We start from the raw sequence: 19,478 nt of genomic DNA on the forward strand, positions 1-19,478 counted from the left end.
GCTAATTATCTTCTTACTATACAGAATTCAATCATTTTTATTATTTTTTTTCTTTACATTGGCAAGAACTAAGTATCAAATTTAGTGATATATTGTTCAGAGCTTTAAAGCTGCTATTTCAAATGTTATAATTCTAAATAAATCAAGTATAAATATCAATAAATTATATGTAATTGATTTAATATCTTAACAGATATAATTACTAAGTATGAAATTCTATCAGAAAATATATACAACTTTGATGAGACTAAATTTGCTATGAGAGTTTATACCACTACTAAGATTATTACTAGTAGTAAGTGCTATAGCAGAGTAAAAGCTTTGATCAAATTATCAAGATTTATAAATATGAAATAGTTAATATCACTATTGTAAAGAAGTAATATTAAAATATATTTAATATAAATGAGATAGAGAAGTAAACATACAAGAAATCTAACATCAAATTCAACAAAACATAAAAGATTTAACTAGTTATGGAATTCAAAGTCTTCTAGCTTCATCTGCATCATGTGCAGAGTCTGTAGCATCTGTTAAAAGTCAGTTACTTAATTTCATAAGTTCTTACTATCTGCATCTGCTCTATACTGATGAGCTCCACAATGCTACAGCAATTGTAATATTCTTGATCATACAAGATTAACATGTTCTCAACTGTGTGTAATTTAATTTAATTTAATTGAGTGTTGTAGTGTTGAGATAATTTGAATTAAAATCTAATGAGTTGAGCTCTAGGGATTTTGGTGTTGCACTTGCTTGGGTGTTGTGCTCGCTTGGGAAATACATTAAGTTTGTATGAGAAGTGTTTAATTGAATGAGCTGTAGTCAAAGAAGTGAGCTTTATAGAGCTGTAGTGAGTGTAGAAAAGAGAATCATACAATCCAGAATTGCTCATTGAAAAGAAGAGAATACTAATTAATGTAGTTATAATGTTATTTCTTATTTCAGTATTGTAGTTTCATAAATTTTGTTAAGGTCTTCAACTTCAGTGTTCTCACTGGCGAAATATTTTAGTCTAACTTACTGAGCCCAATCTAAGCATCTCAACCGCCTCGGACACAACATACACTGCCAACTGGCATTAACCTGTACGATATGGGGGGATCAGAAAGTGCGGTAATAATCATTTGGTTCCTAGGAGATAGTAAGGCCTGTCGCCATCGGGTGGTAATATAGTAAATAAGCAACTCATGCTGGAGAAAACTCTTGGGACCTGTTTCGTCTGTGTGGTGATGGAACTTGGACGATATGTTGGATGTGGATTTGTCGCGGTTTGTGAGTTGTTTGGATGGTTTATTTGGGAGAAAGTGGGGAAGAAGGGGAAGATATTGTTTGGGGGATGGGTGTTGGGTTGCTGTCTGCTGCCCCCGAGCGGGATTGTGTTTCATTATTGATTGTACTGGATGATGTATCTGTACCATAAAGATGCTTCAATTTACTGGTATGAATTCTCCACGGGACTCGATATACCAGAGGAAACAAAGGAAACAAAGTGGAATAATACATGGCTACTTGGGAGGTACCTGGGTAAAAAAAAATTGAAAAATAAACGAGAAAGATGTCAGAAAGACAAAACTCAAGGGGGGAGAAACCAAGATACAACTCAATAGTCCGAACGGCCCATGCCAGATTCCCCCCTTCAGCAATATATTTTTAGATGCTACTGTGAGGAAGGCTTATTTGTCTATGACCTACGCAACGCTACCTACCAAAGCGAGTGCACAATGTCAACGCCATTAACCCTTACGCTTCCCTCCCTCCCCTCTGTCATACAAACTTGCATCCACATCCCCACTTACCCCATAGAACACACCCTCCACTAGTCCTCCACTAGTCCTCCACAAACCCAACCATAACAGTCCCATTCTTCAACCCAGCATCCTCAACACTAACATCCAACAACCCAATCAAATTCTGCCCCATAGCCACTAGCTCAAACTCAACGCCCTCCTTACCCTCCAAAGGCGACGCTTTAAGCCATTCGTATATCCGCCGCACGGGGTCGGAGAGGTTGAAGCGCCGAATCACGCGGCCGGTTGGGTGACGGAATTGGATTCGTGTCACTGTTGCTGGGTCCGGGTTTGGCTCGGTGTGAGAGCGGTCGGAGGGGATGGAGGCGAAGGTGGAGCTGGGGCGGGATGAGTTGGCGTCGTTTTCGTCTTCGTCTGCTTTTTTGCCTGGGCTGTTTGAGTCCATGTCGATATCGTCCGGGTCCAATGAGGATGTTTGCCCCTTCTCCTTCCCCTTCCCCTTCCCCTTGCCCTTGACACTAACATCGCCTATGCTCCGTGTCAGATCATCGGGATCCTCGCGTCGAGATGGATTTTGGGCTTCCAGGCTATTCTTTAAAGCCATCTCTAGCATCTCGTCTTCAGTCATCGATTCGATCTTGCGCTCCTTCCTCACGTCCAGTTTCCGTCTTGCGACGGGGTTTCGCACGCTGTTGTCTAAACTGTACCGATCGAGGAATTCGTGAAGCTGCATTAGGAAATCTGCCGGTTTTATGACCGGGGGCCCAGACCAGGTCTTGACTTGCTCGCCCGTTCGTGGATCGACGACTGCAATGTGCGGGTATTCTTCTTGAACGTCAACGCCCGGGAAATAATACCGGATGTACTGTGAGCCACGCGGGTCGTCCTTTAAGTATTGTAGAAAGATGAAATGTTCCTTCACTGTCTCCATGACGCCTGGGTTCTTCCAAAGATCTCTGTTCAACACTTGACAGTCAAAGACAGCTGGATCCTGGATGTTGACCAGGAGCCATCTCATTTTCTCCCGGCCTTCATCGCGAGCTAGATCCCAAGGGAGTTTCGATATGATCTCGAAGGGGGGGCGGTACATTTCTGCAAGCATTCCCGATTTACTTGACGTATTCGAGGCTCCCCCTGTAGCGTGCGACAAGGCAGCACGATGGGAGGCTGGGTCGTCCTGGTTCCAGATCGAGAATGAAACAGGCCGTTGGTTGAAAATACCCGGCCGACCTACGTGGATGGAAAGATTGATATCAGCGCCATGAACATAACAACAAACTCCAGGATTGTTAAGAGATAAACAGACAAGACATGGCGGTCTACTTGCCTGCTCTGGCATGCTGTCTAGCCCGCATCTGGCGCAGGACTGCTTCTTCTAAGCTGGCATCATCAAACCCCGAATCCGCGCTGGGGCCAACGAGAGTTTCTGTAGTCCGAGCCATGGGAGCCCTTACGCCGTCAGCATCCACTGCGTTCAAACCCTCCGCACCAGCGTAAAATTCCTCTTGTAAACGGCGGGCCAGAGCTTCATCATCGTCAAAGGTTGTGTTTGAAGGTGGAGGTCGACTGGTGGAGGCTGATTGCTGCTGTGAGGTTCGTACGGGGATATTGACGGCTTCCACCTCTTCTACCTCATTCATATTATTATCATTATTACGGTTGTTGTAGTTACCATCATCATCATCGCCGTCAGAGTCGAGATGAACTACACCGTGTACATCTTGGTAGCCGGAGGGGTGAGAGGGTCGGGTAGATGATAGTACAGGTGCGGGTGCGGGGTATGGTGGAGCTGGTTGAACAGAGGGTTCCTGGTGTATATCAGCGCTTCCATTTTCGAAGTAGAGCTGCATAGCGATTTCGAGGTTTCCATCGGTCAGCTGCAGATAGTGGGCGGCCACCTCGGGGGTTGACCCCGTGATTTCTGTGAAGCCTGCCACTGCAGCGTCTGCCATGGCGGAGGGATTTTCTTTTTCTTTCTTTCCTTCTTTCTATTTGCACTAAACCGAATATAGACGGAGTGGATTGTCCGGATATTAAGGGGATCGTGGAAAATCGATGTCCTCTAGTGGGATAAGAGAGGATAAGAGAGATATAGGGAGGGAGAGAATGTAATAGGTTTTATTCTGGGGAGTTGGATGATTGAGGAGGAGGAACAATGAACAAAGCCAAGGGCTCGGGAGTGGGGCGGAATCTTTATCTCGTGAGGGGCATGAAACACAATGGCGGCTAAGCAAGCTATGAAGGAAGCACAGGGAAGGGCGAATTAAGAGCAGACAGGAGCGGGCATGGCTGTCTTTGTAGGAATTCTAGAGTCTATTCCGGAATTGTGATCTATGATGGCGAACAGAGGGTGAGTGAGTTGTGTTGTTGGATGAGGTTATGAGGTGGTGTATGCCTCTGCCCAACGTCAAAGGGGCTATCTTCCCGGCCGTGGCTGGCTGTTTTGGTTGAAAGACCCGCAGCTGGCGGAGGCATATATCTTCCGGTTCCGGTGAGAATCCGGTTTAGCCCAGTGTGGCGAGTGGTTATGGGAGTAATCAGAGACCAGCAACGCAGCTTTTGTGAGCATAGCTGACTCATCAGATTTTTTCCAATGAGCAGCACAAGTGGTGCAAATAGTCTCCCGTATCTAACTAGTTAATAGGCTGATTAGAACAGACGGTCAGCGCGAACTCCCCTCAGGTTACCAACTCAATGACTTGAGTTAACTATACTTTGTTAGCAGTCTGCGGAAAAGAGAGGGCTGGGAATCAAATATCCCCTCAGCTGTGGAAATGAAAGTGGAGTACGCATCTTATATCATCCAGTCTATATCTTCGTAGAGTTGTTTTCCAAGTTAAAAACATACTCAGTGTGGGGGTACTCTGTAGTAGAGCGCGACATAATGTCGCGTCACCCTCCCCAAGTCGCGTGTCTCCATTGGGCCACGCGACTTTGCCTTAACGCGACTCACAAAAGGCGATGCTTATATGTACCCCCTTTGTACCTCGCTAGTTTCTTTCTGCCAATAGGTACCTTTTCTCTACTCCATCAAAACCCCATTTTATCAATCTATCCCAAGCCTGCCCAAGTCGTCCCTCGCTGCTTTTCACTCTTCAACACCCAACTAACCCAAGCCCTGCGCAAGTCAAACCCTTCACAAAATTAAAGCAGCTACTCATCTCGGGGTCATGGCTTCCTCAGTCCTGGGCAAGAGACGGAGGGCAACTCCCGACTCAAGTGCTACTGGTAGGTGCTTGTTCATGCAATTTCTTCGAATTCCGTGGGCAATTGAGGGTTCAAAACTCACCTTGTATTTATTTTAATCAATTAGGTGCTGCAAGTGCTATCTCGCTGCGCTCCAGCAAACGACGGACAAAATCTCCTCCTCTACCTTGGATTCATGAGGAGGAGGATGAGCCCTCTATACTGCAAAACACCATCTGTAGATCTTCGTCCAGCCGTAACAATGGCCGCTCGAAACGTACCGTTCCTGACAAGACAGTCAAGGCTATCGCTACATCACCAGTAAAAGTGATAAAATCTACTGAGACTGTAACGGGTAAAGTCCCTGGTCACCCATATATTCTTCCTACGGTCGCAGATTTTTCTTCTAACCCAAGTTTTTACTAGATGAAAATACGCGCCCAAAGGAATTCACCACCCTCCAAAAGGCATACCGCTCTAGAGATGCCCTATCTAAAGCCAAACCGACCATTCCCACTACTCCCAAACATCGTGTGAAAGTTACGGGAAAACCCTTGACTCCTCGAGCTCCCCGTACTATCTGCCATGTCACAGCTGCACAGAGTGTCTACACCCCCGCCAGACAGCTATTCGCCAGAAGTTCAACTCCAGGTAGACTGGTGGGTCGTGACAGCGAACGGGAGGAACTGACCGCCTTCATCGACAATGCTGTACAGTCCCGGAGTGGCGGATGTATCTATGTCAGCGGACCCCCAGGGACGGGCAAGAGCGCCATGGTCAACGAAGTGTGGCGCGACATACACCTTGAGAAATCTGTCAGGGTGGCCCACATCAATTGTGCCAGCATGACGAGTTCCAGGGATATCTATACGAAACTCGTTGATGAACTGTGCGATGATGCGCAGCTGTTTAAGAAGAGTCGGACCGAGTTGTTGGGTGGCATGTTCTTGCAGAAGAAACGAAGTGCTTCTACTGCATTCTATGTGGTTGCCCTCGATGAAATAGACCATCTTCTATCATCAGATGTTGAAACTCTCTACACCCTCTTCGAATGGTCCCTGCAACCCGGCTCCCAACTCGTGCTCATCGGCATCGCCAACGCCCTCGACCTAACCGATCGCTTCTTACCACGTCTCAAGGCAAAGAATCTCAAACCACATCTCCTGCCCTTCTTGCCCTATACCGCCCCGCAGATCTCTGGCATCATAACCACCCGTCTCCGCTCATTGTTGCCAACAACAGCCCCCAACTGCGGTCCAGCTGACTTCATCCCCTTCCTACACCCGGCCGCCATCCAACTCTGCGCGAGAAAAGTAGCCTCCCAAACTGGCGATCTACGCAAGGCTTTTGACATTGTCCGCCACACCATCGATCTCATCGAACAGGAATTCATCCGGAATATATCTTGTGGCGCGCCTACGAACAGTATCGCCAGCTCTAAAGCACCACTGACCGAGAATGTTAACCTTGCCTCCCTTGTTTCCCCGCCAGATACACCGTCTTCGTCGTCATGCTCGTCAACACAACCCTGGACAGGACCCGTCTACACAGCAGCTACAGCTCCAAGAGCTACAGTCGCCCACGTCGCACGCGTCACCTCCAGCGCCTTTGGCAATGGCGCCACGCAGCGCCTTCAGGGATTAAATTTACAGCAAAAGGCCGCCCTCTGCGCCATGATTGCCCTGGGTCGGAAGCAGCAGGATTCAGACGGAAATGGTGTTCTGAGCACCCCCTCTAAAACTCCCCGTTCAACAGCCTCCGCCGCCCCCACCGTCAACCAGCTCTTCGCAACTTACTCCACCCTGTGTCGGCGGGATAAGATCCTCCAGCCTCTTTCCGCGACGGAGTTCCGCGATGTCATTGGCAGTCTTGAGACGTTGGGACTTGTAGGTGAGGCGCAGGGGCGGGGTTATGGGGGTGCGTCTTCGTTCTCGTCTTCGTTCTCGTCTTCGTCCTCAGCTATGACGCCCAGTCGCGCTGCGAGGAAGAAGTGGGGCGAAGAGAGGGGGTTTGTGTGCTTTGTTGACGAGCGAGAGGTTGAGGGCCATATTTACGGGGCTGGGGAGGGGATTCTTAGGAGGTTGCTGGGGACTGAGGTGTAATTGTGCTTTGTTCTTTGGTGGGTGTGATGTGCTTTGTTTGCGCTACTCTCCTCTGCTACGATTGGCATTGTATGTTTTGTAGGTGAAGTGCGCCTGTGGTTATTATCATTTTGTATCGCGTGGTTATAGATGTATTGGTGTATGGTTATGTTTTGTTGCATGTTCTTATGCACGCATATTATCAACTTATTCTTTCTGGTTTATCATAGCGAGGGTATCGTTCGAGTTATTTACATACACAGTTATGGGTACGAGCGCGGGGTGTACGACGAGTATAGACATGGATTATGTTAGGATGCATATATTACATCCTTAATATTGTCGAAAGCCGCCCTATTCATTTCTCTGGATGGCTATTCATTATTCCTGTCATGTCGCATTATCACAATTAATTAGCCTTGAACAATAACATTCCATCCTCAATAGACAATCTGCTACTATGAGCTTTGCGTGTTCATGTCCGGTATACCGTTGTGCGTCTTTGTACGACGTGATATCCTCATACAGCCCCGACTGCATCGAGACGCCGTATCAGAACGTCTCCATCGAGTGCACCAGGGTTGAGAACGGCGAAGTCGAAGCGACGAAGCAGCTGCATATGCTCAGTTATCAGTAGATACCCACTTCATCATTAAACCAACAAAAAAAAAAATTTAATAATAATAATAATAAATGCAGAGGAATAAAATGACACACCTCAACAAACACCTTGTTAATCTCCAACAGCGATATTGGCTTCCCTAGGCATCCCCATTTCCCCTGTCCAAAGAGGAGCTCCACCGCCCTCTCCATCTCAATCAATCTCTCCCTATCCCCCTCACATTCCCTCTCCAGCTACCTCCCAGGCCAAAATACCTCCGCAACCCCCCCGAATACCACCTTATCCCTCAACACCGCCCAAGCACCCCACCCCACATTCATCCCCGCAGGAATACTCACACCACAAACATCAGCCTCCCACGGACACATGTGCAGCATGATCCCAGTTATCAGTGGCCAGAACCAGAAGCATTCTTTGATGCATGCTTGTAAGTATGGGAGGGCATGGGCTTCAGCATCTGTGACTGGGTTGGAGATGTGGTTTTCTGAGATGGCTGTGTCAATTTCAGTGAGGAGGGTTGTGTAGACTTTTGAGGAGGTGGTGAGGAGGAGGATGCCGGTGCGGAGGGTTGTGGCGGTTGTGTCGGAGCCTGCGATGCTGGTGGTGTGGGTTTAGGTATGCATGTTGGATCCATATCTATAATCTATGTATGTGTATGTGTATGGGTGATTCTTACATCTGTACCAGGGACTCTGCTTCTGCCTCCTTTTGACTGAGGCCATTAGCTACGAACGAGCCTAGCATGTCTGGCTTGGTGATTTTATGCGGGCCATAGCGCTCTGCCACCACTGCTTTGGTAATGCTGCAAAAACGATGTTTTGTTTGGTAGCCGCCGAACCCTTTTTTTTCACCTATTCAAGAGCAGCATGCGATATGGGATGTTTGGGGAAAGAGATGCAGACCCCACACGTCCGTATCTGAGGGCATAAATGCCTTAAACAGACGTGACTGTATCACGTTCACCAGCCACGGCAGCAGTGTTATCATCTGCATTACTGGCAGGGACTCCTCTGTCGTCTTGATGTAGTTGAACAGATCTCCATCTTTATCCAGGAACCCAAATGTGTGCCCAAATGCGAGGGTTGAGATCACATCCAGTGTCAGGTACTGCACTTTTCGCGCAATGTCCACAGGCCGTAGGTTCGTGTCTGTCGAGAGGTACTTGCTTTCAATGAGCCAGATGAACTTTGCGATCTGTGCGTCTATGGACTCATGCAGGGATTCTATTCCCTTGCCCGAGTACTAAGGTTGAATTGCCAGAGTAGGCAGGCTAAGCATCCGAGTCTTATTTTGGGAGAGAGGTGGAGCCCAGGGGTTCTTACGCCTGGTGCAAGCTTGGACCTCAGAGTGGCATGCAAGGCATTATCCCGCATGGACAGTGTGTAGTCTCTGGGCGGATCGAGCTGGAAACCCTTGTACCATGGTGAGCGATCCCACTCTGACCGGACCCCCCACATCCGCCGCACCTCGTTAGGATCACCGCAGATAACGTAGTTAGGGCCTATCCGGTTCTCCCAGAGGCCACATCAGTCAAGAGAACACGCTACATGCATGACAGTTACACATTTGAACCCGGCTAGGGAGCAGCTTCCCCCAACAAATGAATCACCACTCCTTAATGATCCGTTAGACTGACGCGGAGACGTCTGTCCCAAATATGGGCCGTAGCATTATCTCCTACGTACCATGCTCCTGGTGTAGTTTGCCCAAATCTTCGTACAGGGATCCAGACCATGAGCGTCGCAGCATCCAAATATCAGTCCATGCGCACCATCGAGGTCCTGTGATATGCCGCAGCCGATGCCACTTGTCCACTCGCTGGACAATCAGGTACCCTATAACGAGCGCTGAGACGAGAAGCAGCAGCATGGGCGTGGCTGCAAGGGAGACAGGGATTTTGCCAGGATTTCCGAATTTCCGACGTTGCCACTCGACTCACGAGTGATCAATTTAAAGATGACGGCTTCAAGAGATCAAAATGATCTATCTTATAGCATTTCAAAACCACTTTGAAAGTTCTTCTTTAGTGGCGGCAATCGCGAGTGCTGCTGCTTTACGTCCCCATGTCCGTTTGCAGAGGACTATCTAAACACCGATACCTCAGAGAAATTAAGATTGAAGTCCAATCAGGTTGCGTCCTCGTTGCAACGAACTTGCTTTTGGACAGACGGCGCCGGGGAATATGGAGACCATCCCGCTAGTTCAATAGCTACTCCAACCATCGCAAAAGCAGCACCAAATCCCCATCCCCTCTTTGTTATATAGATGTTTGTTATCTCACCCTCTTGCTCGGCATATCGATCTAAATATCCTCTCAACAACATAGAAGTCCTGTCGTTGCTGTTTGAAAGTTTGAAACGACAGCATGGCGGATGATGAAAGACCATCAGGCCAACTAGCATCTTTGATGGTACGTTAAAGGACTAGTCTTTCGTTGGTTGCCCATCTTGATCGACTCGTTAACCAAATTTATCTAAATATTTACCTTTTAACACTTGCATCTTTACTGTGTCGATCATCTAACGGACACCATTATCTCAGGTACCTGATTCTGATGAAGACTCCGCAATCTCTGTGGTGAGCTATTCGATGGCTTATATCCCATGGCTGAAATTACAGATATCAGACAAATGATTAACATGCTCCCAGAATGATACCCAATTGTCCGTTATCTCATTGACCGAAAGCGATCGGGACTTCGTAGTTGAAAATGGACGAACATATCATTCCCTCAGCGAGGGGAGTGAGTTGCCCCATTAATCCCTTACATTGGCTGATACCATAATCGGATGAAACTGAAATGGGAATTTCTTATTAGAGTATATCTTGCCCAATGACGAGGTAAGCTCTTGGATTCTCTGCACAAATTCTACATATGGGAGTGCCAGCAAAGCACTAAACCAGTCCGTCTTGCATCAGGAAGAGAGCGACCGACTACGTATGGTCCCGTCAGATGAATTCTTATTTCCTGAACCTGAGCTGATATGGTGGAACCTGCTTCTAGATATGCAGCATCACCACTTCTTCATCACCTTTGGTGGCAAGATACACTTTGCTCCAGGAGCGGACCGTGCCCACCGTGTCTTGGACGTGGGAACTGGTACTGGTATATGGGCAATCGGCTATGGCAAGTTGCATTGTCATTGACTTGATATCTGCTTCTCGAGTCTGCAATCTGCATGTTAACATTGGAACCCCCTTGCAGCCGATGCTCACCCAGCTGCAGAGGTTCAGTTAATTCCGTTTGCAGCATCCATTTTCCCTTCAGGCAACGTGCAATCCTTCGCTGATGTCACAATTACAAGGTGATCGGTGTCGACCTGAGTCCTATCCAACCACTCTAGTATGTAGATGAACACATTCCCTGCGACAGCATGAATGCCGAACTAACCTTCACTAACGTAGCGTTCCTACGAATTGCAGGTTTGAGCTAGACGACCTCGAAAAGGAGTGGACATGGTCGCAACCTTTCGATTACATCTTCAGTCGAATGATGGTTGGCAGCTTCGCAAATTTCTCTCATCTTGCCGAAGAGTCATACCAGTATGTCTATCTTGTTCTTTCACGCCTTGTTTGCTTTACTTTTCATTGCCCGCCCAGCCAACCAACCCTAGAAGCTGCGGAGCTCATAGACTAACACAATCCGTACCATGTCCCGGGAACGGAAAAAGAAAAAATCAAAAGATATCTTAACCCGGGTGGTTGTATTGAACTAATCGACTGTATCTTTCCCATGGCCTCCGATGACGGCACCCTCTGTGAAGGCCAAGCATTGAAAGAATCCAGCGACCCCATATTACAAGCCAGCATAAACCCCGGGCGACCCCTGAATGCCGCACCGAGCCATCGCGAAACGCCCATCAAAGCGGGCTACATCGGTGTCACTGTCCTCAATTACAAGTGGCCAACGAACCGCTGGCCCAAAGACCCCAAGAAGAAGACTGTGGGCTTGTGGACGCTAGCGAATATTGGGAGTAGCATTGAAGGACTTTGTATGGCATTGATGACCCGTGGTTTAGACTGGAGTAAGGAACGTGTTCTGGCATTTCTTGTGGATGTGAGGAAGGATTTGCACAATACGAAGATTCATGCATATTGGCCTATGTGAGTAAACATTTGGTGAATGGTTCACTCTATCATTTCGTTCGTCAAGATGGGGACTAAAATACCTCGTCTTGCGGCGCTCAGAGTGGTCGTGTACGGACAGAAACCGAAATCGACTTCAACAACCGCTACGGCGGATTCTTGAATTGCTTCGCGTCCGTTTGTCATCAATTATTTCTTCAATAACGGACAAGTGGAATCAAGTCGTCCAGGCCATGTTGTAGAGAGTAAATGAAGGGGAAGCTCCGTATGCATCCGCCAACCAAAGGCGACTTCGGGGCACCCTGAGAGGAAAGACAGCATTATTGGAAGGGGAAATGGAAATGACAATCCTGCTGGATAACGAACCCCTTTCCCTTTCATGCATTCTATGAAACAATTGTGAAAGGCCGGACTAGCAGGAAATTGAGTTGCATGGTTATGGAAAGTTTAATTAGGAAATCATTTATTTATTTGCATGAGGAGATAGGATTTAACTGCTACGCTTTTATGTTCATATTGCTGATTGCCACTGTGAATTGTCCTTGTAAATACCGTTGACCGATTGGTCTGGATTTCTCATCAATACCACTGAACCAGTTCAAAAACCGGAAGCTATCGGGACCTTAAATGAGGCCCATTTAGTGGCGACTGTGCTGCAGGACAGTTTGACGTGGTACTCCTTAATCAAAATCGGATAGAATTGATTTATACATACAAGTACGGAAAAGGAAAATCACCAAAGTTTGAACAGAACTCTGGAATGGGGTGGGTATAGAAAGGGAAGCAGCACCAAGACTACCACTGGAATAACATTAAGGTTGACAGTGGGATTGTCGAAAATGGCATGTCGAGAGAAGATATTACAATGCAACAGGACCTAAACCAAAAAGAAAGTAGTATAAAAGAAAAGAAACTCGTGACCCTAGGGGATAAACGAATAGAAGTACCGTGATAGCGCGTACATAATTGGATTACATCCCTCAGAATAAAAAGTCATCGGATAGTAAAATATGAGAAGAACGTGAAAGGAAATAGTTCACTGAGCAGATTTAATAACCAAACGCCCGCATCGCCTGCCGCCCTCCCACTCGCTCGAAAATGTTCATGTACGACAAATCTCACCACGACCCCAAAATCAAATATGGGGGGGGGGGGGGGGGGGGGAAGAGAAAAAAAAAATAAAAAAGGGTTGCCCCTGTCGTATCGTTCGTAACTGCACATCGACACCCACATAAATGCTTCAAGTCAGTCATCCATCGGCGCATCTTGAAGCGTCACTCCAGTATGTTTCGGGAACTCGGATTGTACATTCTTCTCGATCTCCGCAACGCTATCCCGCTTCAGCCCTGCAATGCGGCTATACCGTCCACTGGATCGAGAGAGAGAATTGCTCTTTTCCATACCGCCGGTGTTATTGCTAACGCTATTAGTGGCGGTGGGCACGGGTTCGGATAACGTGGTGGAGGAGCTGACGCTGTCGGTTGCTGTGTGATTGCCGCTGCCATTGGTGACGATTGAGTCCAGGATTGTAGCAGAAGTGGAGGGTAAGACGGGTTTGTTGGACTTATCTGCCGGGGGCGAAGAAATGGCTGAGTCTGGTACCTCGAGGCTATGGCGGGTTGTTCGACGCTCCGTCGCAGAGGATGACGGACTGCTGACATTGATGGGGAAGCGCATTGATTCTGAGCCACCGGTTGACCTATCACGACGGTGCCGGTTTGAGGGTGCCGGGCTGGTAGCGCGGGAACGATCGACTATAGCGCGCTGCCGTGCTTCCATGTTCACACGTCGGTTGCTTTCGTCCGTGCTGATAGCTCTGGGTCTGGGACCTCCAGGGCCCAAGTTTCCAAGGGTGCTTGATTGGCGTTTGAGCTCGCCGAAGATTTCGTCCTTGTGGTCGAATAGATCGCGGAGAAGGCGGTAGCTGTGGCGCTCATCCATGGTAAGATTATTCTCGAGCCGTGGGCGGAGAATGCATGGCGCTAGATTCTGAGCCAGGGCTGTAACGTAGGCTTCGTCTGCTGATGTGAGGTCGATAAGCCGGGTAAAGTGGGTAATGATAGCGTCGAGAGTAGCGATGTTGTTCAAACGGAGCTGTCCAAGTGTGCTCTGAAGAACTTTCATGCGGCCTTCCGCTGGAGCCTCACTGGCCGTAGTGTACACCGTCCGCACAATTTCGTAGACTTGGGAAGAAACAAGGGAATCTATTTGTTCATCAGTGTTTAGAATCTGGGAAGAATGCATAGAAAACAGGAGAACACCGGACCTGGAAGTTCAAGAAGATATAATTTCAAAACACTCGCAACAACTGGCATTTCGTATTTTTCTAAAACTTCATGAGTAAATGGTTTCCCATTATTCAGAGCATTGCGTAAATGATGCGTAACAGCGAGCGGAACTTCGTGCAGCCAGATGGCACGTCTTGCTTCATCACCTTCGAGGTCCGGATAGTCTATCCTCAATGTTAGTTATGAAGCTAGTAACACAGAGACGGTAGGGGAATAGCCTCACGATCATCCAGGTATGTCAAAATAGACGTGACAATGATAGGGACGCGTTTTCTATCAGCTCTAGCCCTGGCTTCGAGATCGACGCCAAATGTTTGTTCTGCATTGGGATTAGTAATATTCTTTCCCTCTTCAAAAATATCATCAAAGAAAAGCAAGAGAAGGGAGGGGGGGGAATGAGCCCATACCATCAACGGTGCCATAGTAATTTTCGTATGGCTGAACGCGGGGGACGAAGGCACCAGTGCGATAATTCTCCAGCAAATATCTTAGATCTCCGTGAGGCTGAATAGTCTCCTGGAATAGCATCATCTTATCGACAGTGTTGCGCAGGGACGGAATAACATTGCTTATCGCGCCAGAGAAATCCAACACAACAGCCTTGATGGCCTTCAAGCGGTCCAACTCACAACGCTCCATGAAACGCAGATAATCGACCATTTCTTCCTCAAGTTGACATCGTAGGCGATCTAATTTTTTCACCGCAGCTTTGTATCGCTCGTCAGCTTCGCGGGCTTCACGTCGGAGCTTTTCTGCAGGAGTTTCGTTGGGATGTGGGTTGTTAAGCGGGTTCCATTGAGAGAACAAATCAGCAACTGCAGCAGCGGTCGGGGAGTCCGCGGCCTCATCACCACCTACCCCAAGCGTAGATACTCGTAACAGCGACTTCTTTTTCTCTGGAATACCGGAAACTTGGAAAGCTTTGGAGCGCCACTGGTAATTCATCCTCGAGCTGTTGGCAAAAGTATTGCCTACGTTCCCTACAAGCCGCAAGAAGCCATTGTCCACCAAATCCTGCCCAATTCTTTCGGCGTAGCTGATACTTGAAGCACCCATGTGCTTCTGAATGAACTCAACAATGTCTGCGCCGGTGGATGTATTTTGATAAGTTCCTAAAATGGCAATCTTGACCTCCCCGAGTTTGATGGTTCCCAACATCTGGATCAATAGTTGCTTCAGCTGCTCTGGAGGGTAAATCTTATCGCCTAGCTCCACTGGTTCAAGTTCCTCAGCCACATTCTCGAGCACAATAGTTGGCGGGGGTGGTTGTGTATTGGGGCTCCCAGCGGCCTCCTTCTCCGGGCTCTGAAAAGCCAGTTTGTTCTCCTCCTCCAAATCTTCAACCAGGCGACATTTGTTAAAGTATTGGGTCCTCAGTTTCCTGACAGTCTCTGTCTGTTTATGATGCTCCTTGATCCTGATCTGGAGCTCTTCTTGGCTTTTGAGAATTCGAAGTTCATGCTGGTCGGCCCAGCGACCAAATGGGTTAATAACAAGTTCGCGAATACTGGATGCTATCTTCTGGTGGTTTTTTGTGGCTTCTATCATTTCGCTGCGGATTCCTTCGTATGCCTAAATTCATGCGAACATGATGGAGTATTGGGAATGAGAATCTCACAAACCGGTTTATATATTTATTAAAAAAAAAAAAAAAGATTTGGGATCTGACCTTTCGGACGCTCGCACCATCGTCTCTTGCAAAGCCATTGCCCATGCGGTCAATTGCGGGAGCTATTTCACCCAGCTTTGCGCTATACTGTTCCTCCGCAACAGCCCGCATACTTGCAATTGTGAGTATCTGCTGGTTTTCCACAATCCCCTGCTGCAACTTGGAGACCAGGACACCCAACCCGCTTACATAGTCGGGTGTCCAGAACGAGTCTGCGAACCCCGGCATGATGAATAAGGGTCGTATGGAGTCAGGTAAGATTGGAGATGAAACAGTGTTCAATGCGAAATCCAGACAGCAGAAGAGAAATTAGACATAAAAAGGGGTAGATTGGATGGATTGGAATTAATGAAGCTCTAAGTCAGAGCAGATGCAGAAAATGGCCAGTATTAAGATGGACCTGGGAAACGCCGTGCCGTAAAGGAAGAAGCGAAGGAGAACACCTGGCCTAACCTTCGCAGAAGTAAGAGATTAGTGAAGAATTGAAACAAAACGAAGGTTCAAGGGGCGGAGAAGAAGAGACTAAGAGGACCAAAATGTCGATGATAACCTGTGAAGTAGAAAAAAGTGAGATAGTGAAAAAAGACCTAGTTGAGATAAACTGAAACTGACACTTCACCAAAGAAGTTCGAGTGCAGGGGGTGCGGGCTGACTCAGCGCCCAAGGTGCGGCTGTAGGTGGCTGCCATTATATACCGTACGATACCTTTCAATACGGTATGTTCTGGTGGCATCTGCGGCCTCACCCACATGAGGGGTACTACTGTAGCATCCTTAAAACTTCCCAAACTTGGTAACACCGCACCAAAAAGAAGGTATCTCAGGGTGTTAAGAGAGTACGGAAGCCAATGACTCTATGAAAAATATACCATTTTTACTAATGCAGCCACTTCCTATAACTAACGTTAACTAATGTAATTCCCAAATGAGCAGATCACCCAAGTAAGCGGATCACAAAATATCCCAAACTGACTAGATTTTGAATCAAATTATTTTCAACACCACAACACTTAATTAAATTAAATTAAATTACACTAGGTTGAGGACATCTTATTCTTGTATGCCTAAGAGTGTCACAATTGCTGCAGTGTTGTGAAGCTCATCAACATGATGTGAGACTTAAATAATAGAGACTTACAAAGTTGAATAACTGTTTATTCATTGAATGCAGCAGATGAAATACTAAGATTCTGAGCTTCATTTCTAGTTAGATCTTCTGTATGTTGAACTTGATGTTTAAATTTATTTTGCTTTTACTTCTCTATCTTAATTGCATTAATATATAAGTATAAAGCTCATTTTAATACATTGACTGATTTAATTACAGTTATTCATTTCTGATCTTCAAACTGTAGAAGCTTTATCTGACTATAGTATTTACTATTAATAATAATTTTAGTAGAGTGCAAAGTTTCATTACAAGTTAATCTTATTAAAGTTATATATATTCTTTAGTAAAATTTTTTACTTAGAAATTATAATTTTTTAAATTTTAAATTAAATCTAAAAATTTTAATATTTTTATATTTAACTTAGATATAATTATAATATTTAAAGTATTAAATTTGAAGCTTTAAATAGTATTATTAGATTTAATATTCAGTTTTTATTAATATAAAGTTACTTAGATTTAATTTACTTTAATTTTTAATTATTTACTCATATTCAGTTGCTCATTTATTCTTATATTTTAATTTTTAATTTTAGTATTCTCATCATAATTATCTAGTTAAATAGATAAATTAAAGCTTTTATTTTTATATTATTATAATTTTAATTTAAATCATAATATAATATTAAATATTATTTTTCTTATAAGCTTTGAGAATTAAGTAAATAAATTTTATATACATATTTATATCTATATTTATATCTTTATCTATATTTAATTAAGGTTTTTAGTAGTTATAATTATATTAAATACTTAAAAAAAGTTTAGTTAATTTTTAATTTTTATTATTATTTTTATTTTTATCATAAATACTTTTTTTATTTCTTTTTATTAGAAATTTAAAAATATTATTTAAAAGCTCTTTAATTAAAATTAATAATTTTAGACTAAATATCAATCTTTATAAACTATTATAGTATAATAACTAATAATATAAAATAAAATTAATTTATTTTGATCTTAATAATATTTAACTGCTCTTATTAATTTATTTTACTCTGAAAATTGATTTATTTTAATTTTCAATCATCTTATATATATTTCACTACTTATTTATTTATATATTCTAATTCTCAGTTTAGTATTCTCATCATAACTGTATAGATATATAGATAAATTGAGCTTTTGTCTTATTATCATTATATATCTAGTTGAGTTATAATATAATACTAAACTTCTCTTTCTCATAAGCTTTAGAAATTAATTAAGCAGACTTTATATTTATATTTATATTTATTTTTAATTAAGCTTTTTAATAATTATAACTATGACAAGTACTTAAAATCTTAATTAAATTTTATTATTTTTTATTAAATTTTATTATTTTTATCTTAATTATAAAAGCTTTTTTACAGCTTTTTATCAAAAATTTAAAAGTACTATTCAGAAACTTTGTAATTAAAATTAATAGTTATAAACTGAGTATTAATCTTTATAGACTAAATATCAGTTTTTGCAGATAGCTTTAAATAACTCTCAATTTTAATATTAGTTTTATTTAAAATTATCACTATTGAATATTATAGCTCAATTAAAGATATGATGATAAAAACATAAAAACTTCAATTTATCTATCAAACTAAATAGCTGTAATGAGAATATAAACTGAGAATTAAAATATAAAAATAATATAAAGAGCTAAATATATATAAGTAATTAAAAATTAAAGTAGATTAATCTAAATAATTAAATATAATTGAGAATTAGAATAAATCAATCTTTAGAGTGAAGTAAATTAATAAGAGCAACTAAATATGATTAATATTATAACTCAATCTAAAGATATAATGATAATAATATAAAAGCTAAATTTATCTATCTACTAGATAACTGTAATGAGAATATAAAACTAAGAATTTTGAATATAAAAATAAGATAAATAGTTTAATATATATAGATAATTGAAAATCAAAACAGATTAATTTTATCTTATATTATCAATAATAGTACTATAATATTACCCCTCAGTTTAAAAAAAGTACTTACTCTCAAGCAGTTATACTAGTTACAAAATAAGAGTAAAATAAAATTCATCAAGTTTATTAGTAGATTGATCATTTTAACTATTATTTATCAGATACTTCTATATATTTTTTTATATTTTATTAATATCTAAGTTATTATTATTAAATCTTTGATTAGAAACTAGAATTCATTTAACAGTTTGATAATAATAGAGCTTAAAAGAATATAAATAGAATTAATAATTTTCAGCTCATGATCATTGGATTTAAGAGTATCAAGTTGAATATAATTTAAATTTTTATAATTATAATAAGTAGAGTGATTAAAAGTAAGTAAAGCAATTGAAGTAAATAGAACAATTAAAATAGAGTGATTAAAGTATGCTGCTGAGAAGTGTATAGTAAAAATAAATAAAATAAAAAGCTAGAAGCTAACTGCTAAAACAATATATAAAAATTTTTTGTAAATTTAAAGAAGATTTAATTACTAAACTAGATAGTTATAGGCTGATATATAGTCTTAGCTTTGATGTCCTAGAGAATATATTTAACTTAGTAATATAGACTATTAGAGATTTATTCAAGATTTAGCAGTAGAGACTTCAGATGAAATTAAGATCAAAAGTTATTCAGAACTCTATAAAACTGTTGATTATAAAAC

The 19,478-nt window shown here is 43.3% G+C and overlaps 5 protein-coding genes across 5 annotated transcripts; 2 read left to right on the forward strand and 3 right to left on the reverse strand.

The window, feature by feature from the left end:
* Positions 1–1,830: 1,830 nt before the first annotated feature.
* On the reverse strand, positions 1,831–3,703 carry PADG_01180 (uncharacterized protein; the record flags this gene model as incomplete). The annotated part of the gene is made up of 2 exons (XM_010757855.1): positions 1,831–2,928; positions 3,119–3,703. The coding sequence occupies 2 exons, from the start codon at positions 3,701–3,703 to the stop codon at positions 1,831–1,833; spliced, it is 1,683 nt and encodes a 560-aa protein (XP_010756157.1).
* Positions 3,704–4,921: 1,218 nt separating this feature from the next.
* On the forward strand, positions 4,922–7,039 carry PADG_01181 (AAA family ATPase CDC6; the record flags this gene model as incomplete). Its single annotated transcript, XM_010757856.1, has 3 exons — positions 4,922–4,979; positions 5,065–5,292; positions 5,364–7,039. 3 exons carry the CDS (start codon positions 4,922–4,924, stop codon positions 7,037–7,039), a joined length of 1,962 nt encoding a protein of 653 aa, XP_010756158.1.
* A 499-nt stretch (positions 7,040–7,538) lies between these two features.
* PADG_01182 (uncharacterized protein) lies at positions 7,539–9,509 on the reverse strand (the record flags this gene model as incomplete). Its single annotated transcript, XM_010757857.1, has 7 exons — positions 7,539–7,631; positions 7,736–7,873; positions 7,895–8,237; positions 8,317–8,442; positions 8,548–8,882; positions 8,963–9,141; positions 9,326–9,509. The coding sequence occupies 7 exons, from the start codon at positions 9,507–9,509 to the stop codon at positions 7,539–7,541; spliced, it is 1,398 nt and encodes a 465-aa protein (XP_010756159.1).
* A 496-nt stretch (positions 9,510–10,005) lies between these two features.
* Positions 10,006–11,889, forward strand: PADG_01183 (uncharacterized protein; the record flags this gene model as incomplete). The annotated part of the gene is made up of 11 exons (XM_010757858.1): positions 10,006–10,050; positions 10,182–10,217; positions 10,290–10,383; positions 10,459–10,481; positions 10,560–10,578; positions 10,645–10,779; positions 10,846–10,868; positions 10,946–10,983; positions 11,046–11,183; positions 11,325–11,744; positions 11,829–11,889. 11 exons carry the CDS (start codon positions 10,006–10,008, stop codon positions 11,887–11,889), a joined length of 1,032 nt encoding a protein of 343 aa, XP_010756160.1.
* Positions 11,890–12,971: 1,082 nt separating this feature from the next.
* On the reverse strand, positions 12,972–15,911 carry PADG_01184 (GTPase-activating protein RGD2; the record flags this gene model as incomplete). The annotated part of the gene is made up of 5 exons (XM_010758336.1): positions 12,972–13,930; positions 13,993–14,178; positions 14,238–14,333; positions 14,422–15,586; positions 15,684–15,911. 5 exons carry the CDS (start codon positions 15,909–15,911, stop codon positions 12,972–12,974), a joined length of 2,634 nt encoding a protein of 877 aa, XP_010756638.1.
* Positions 15,912–19,478: the final 3,567 nt, after the last annotated feature.

Source organism: Paracoccidioides brasiliensis (genome assembly GCF_000150735.1).
Source record: "Paracoccidioides brasiliensis Pb18 unplaced genomic scaffold supercont2.1, whole genome shotgun sequence".
Classification (NCBI taxonomy): domain Eukaryota; kingdom Fungi; phylum Ascomycota; class Eurotiomycetes; order Onygenales; family Ajellomycetaceae; genus Paracoccidioides; species Paracoccidioides brasiliensis.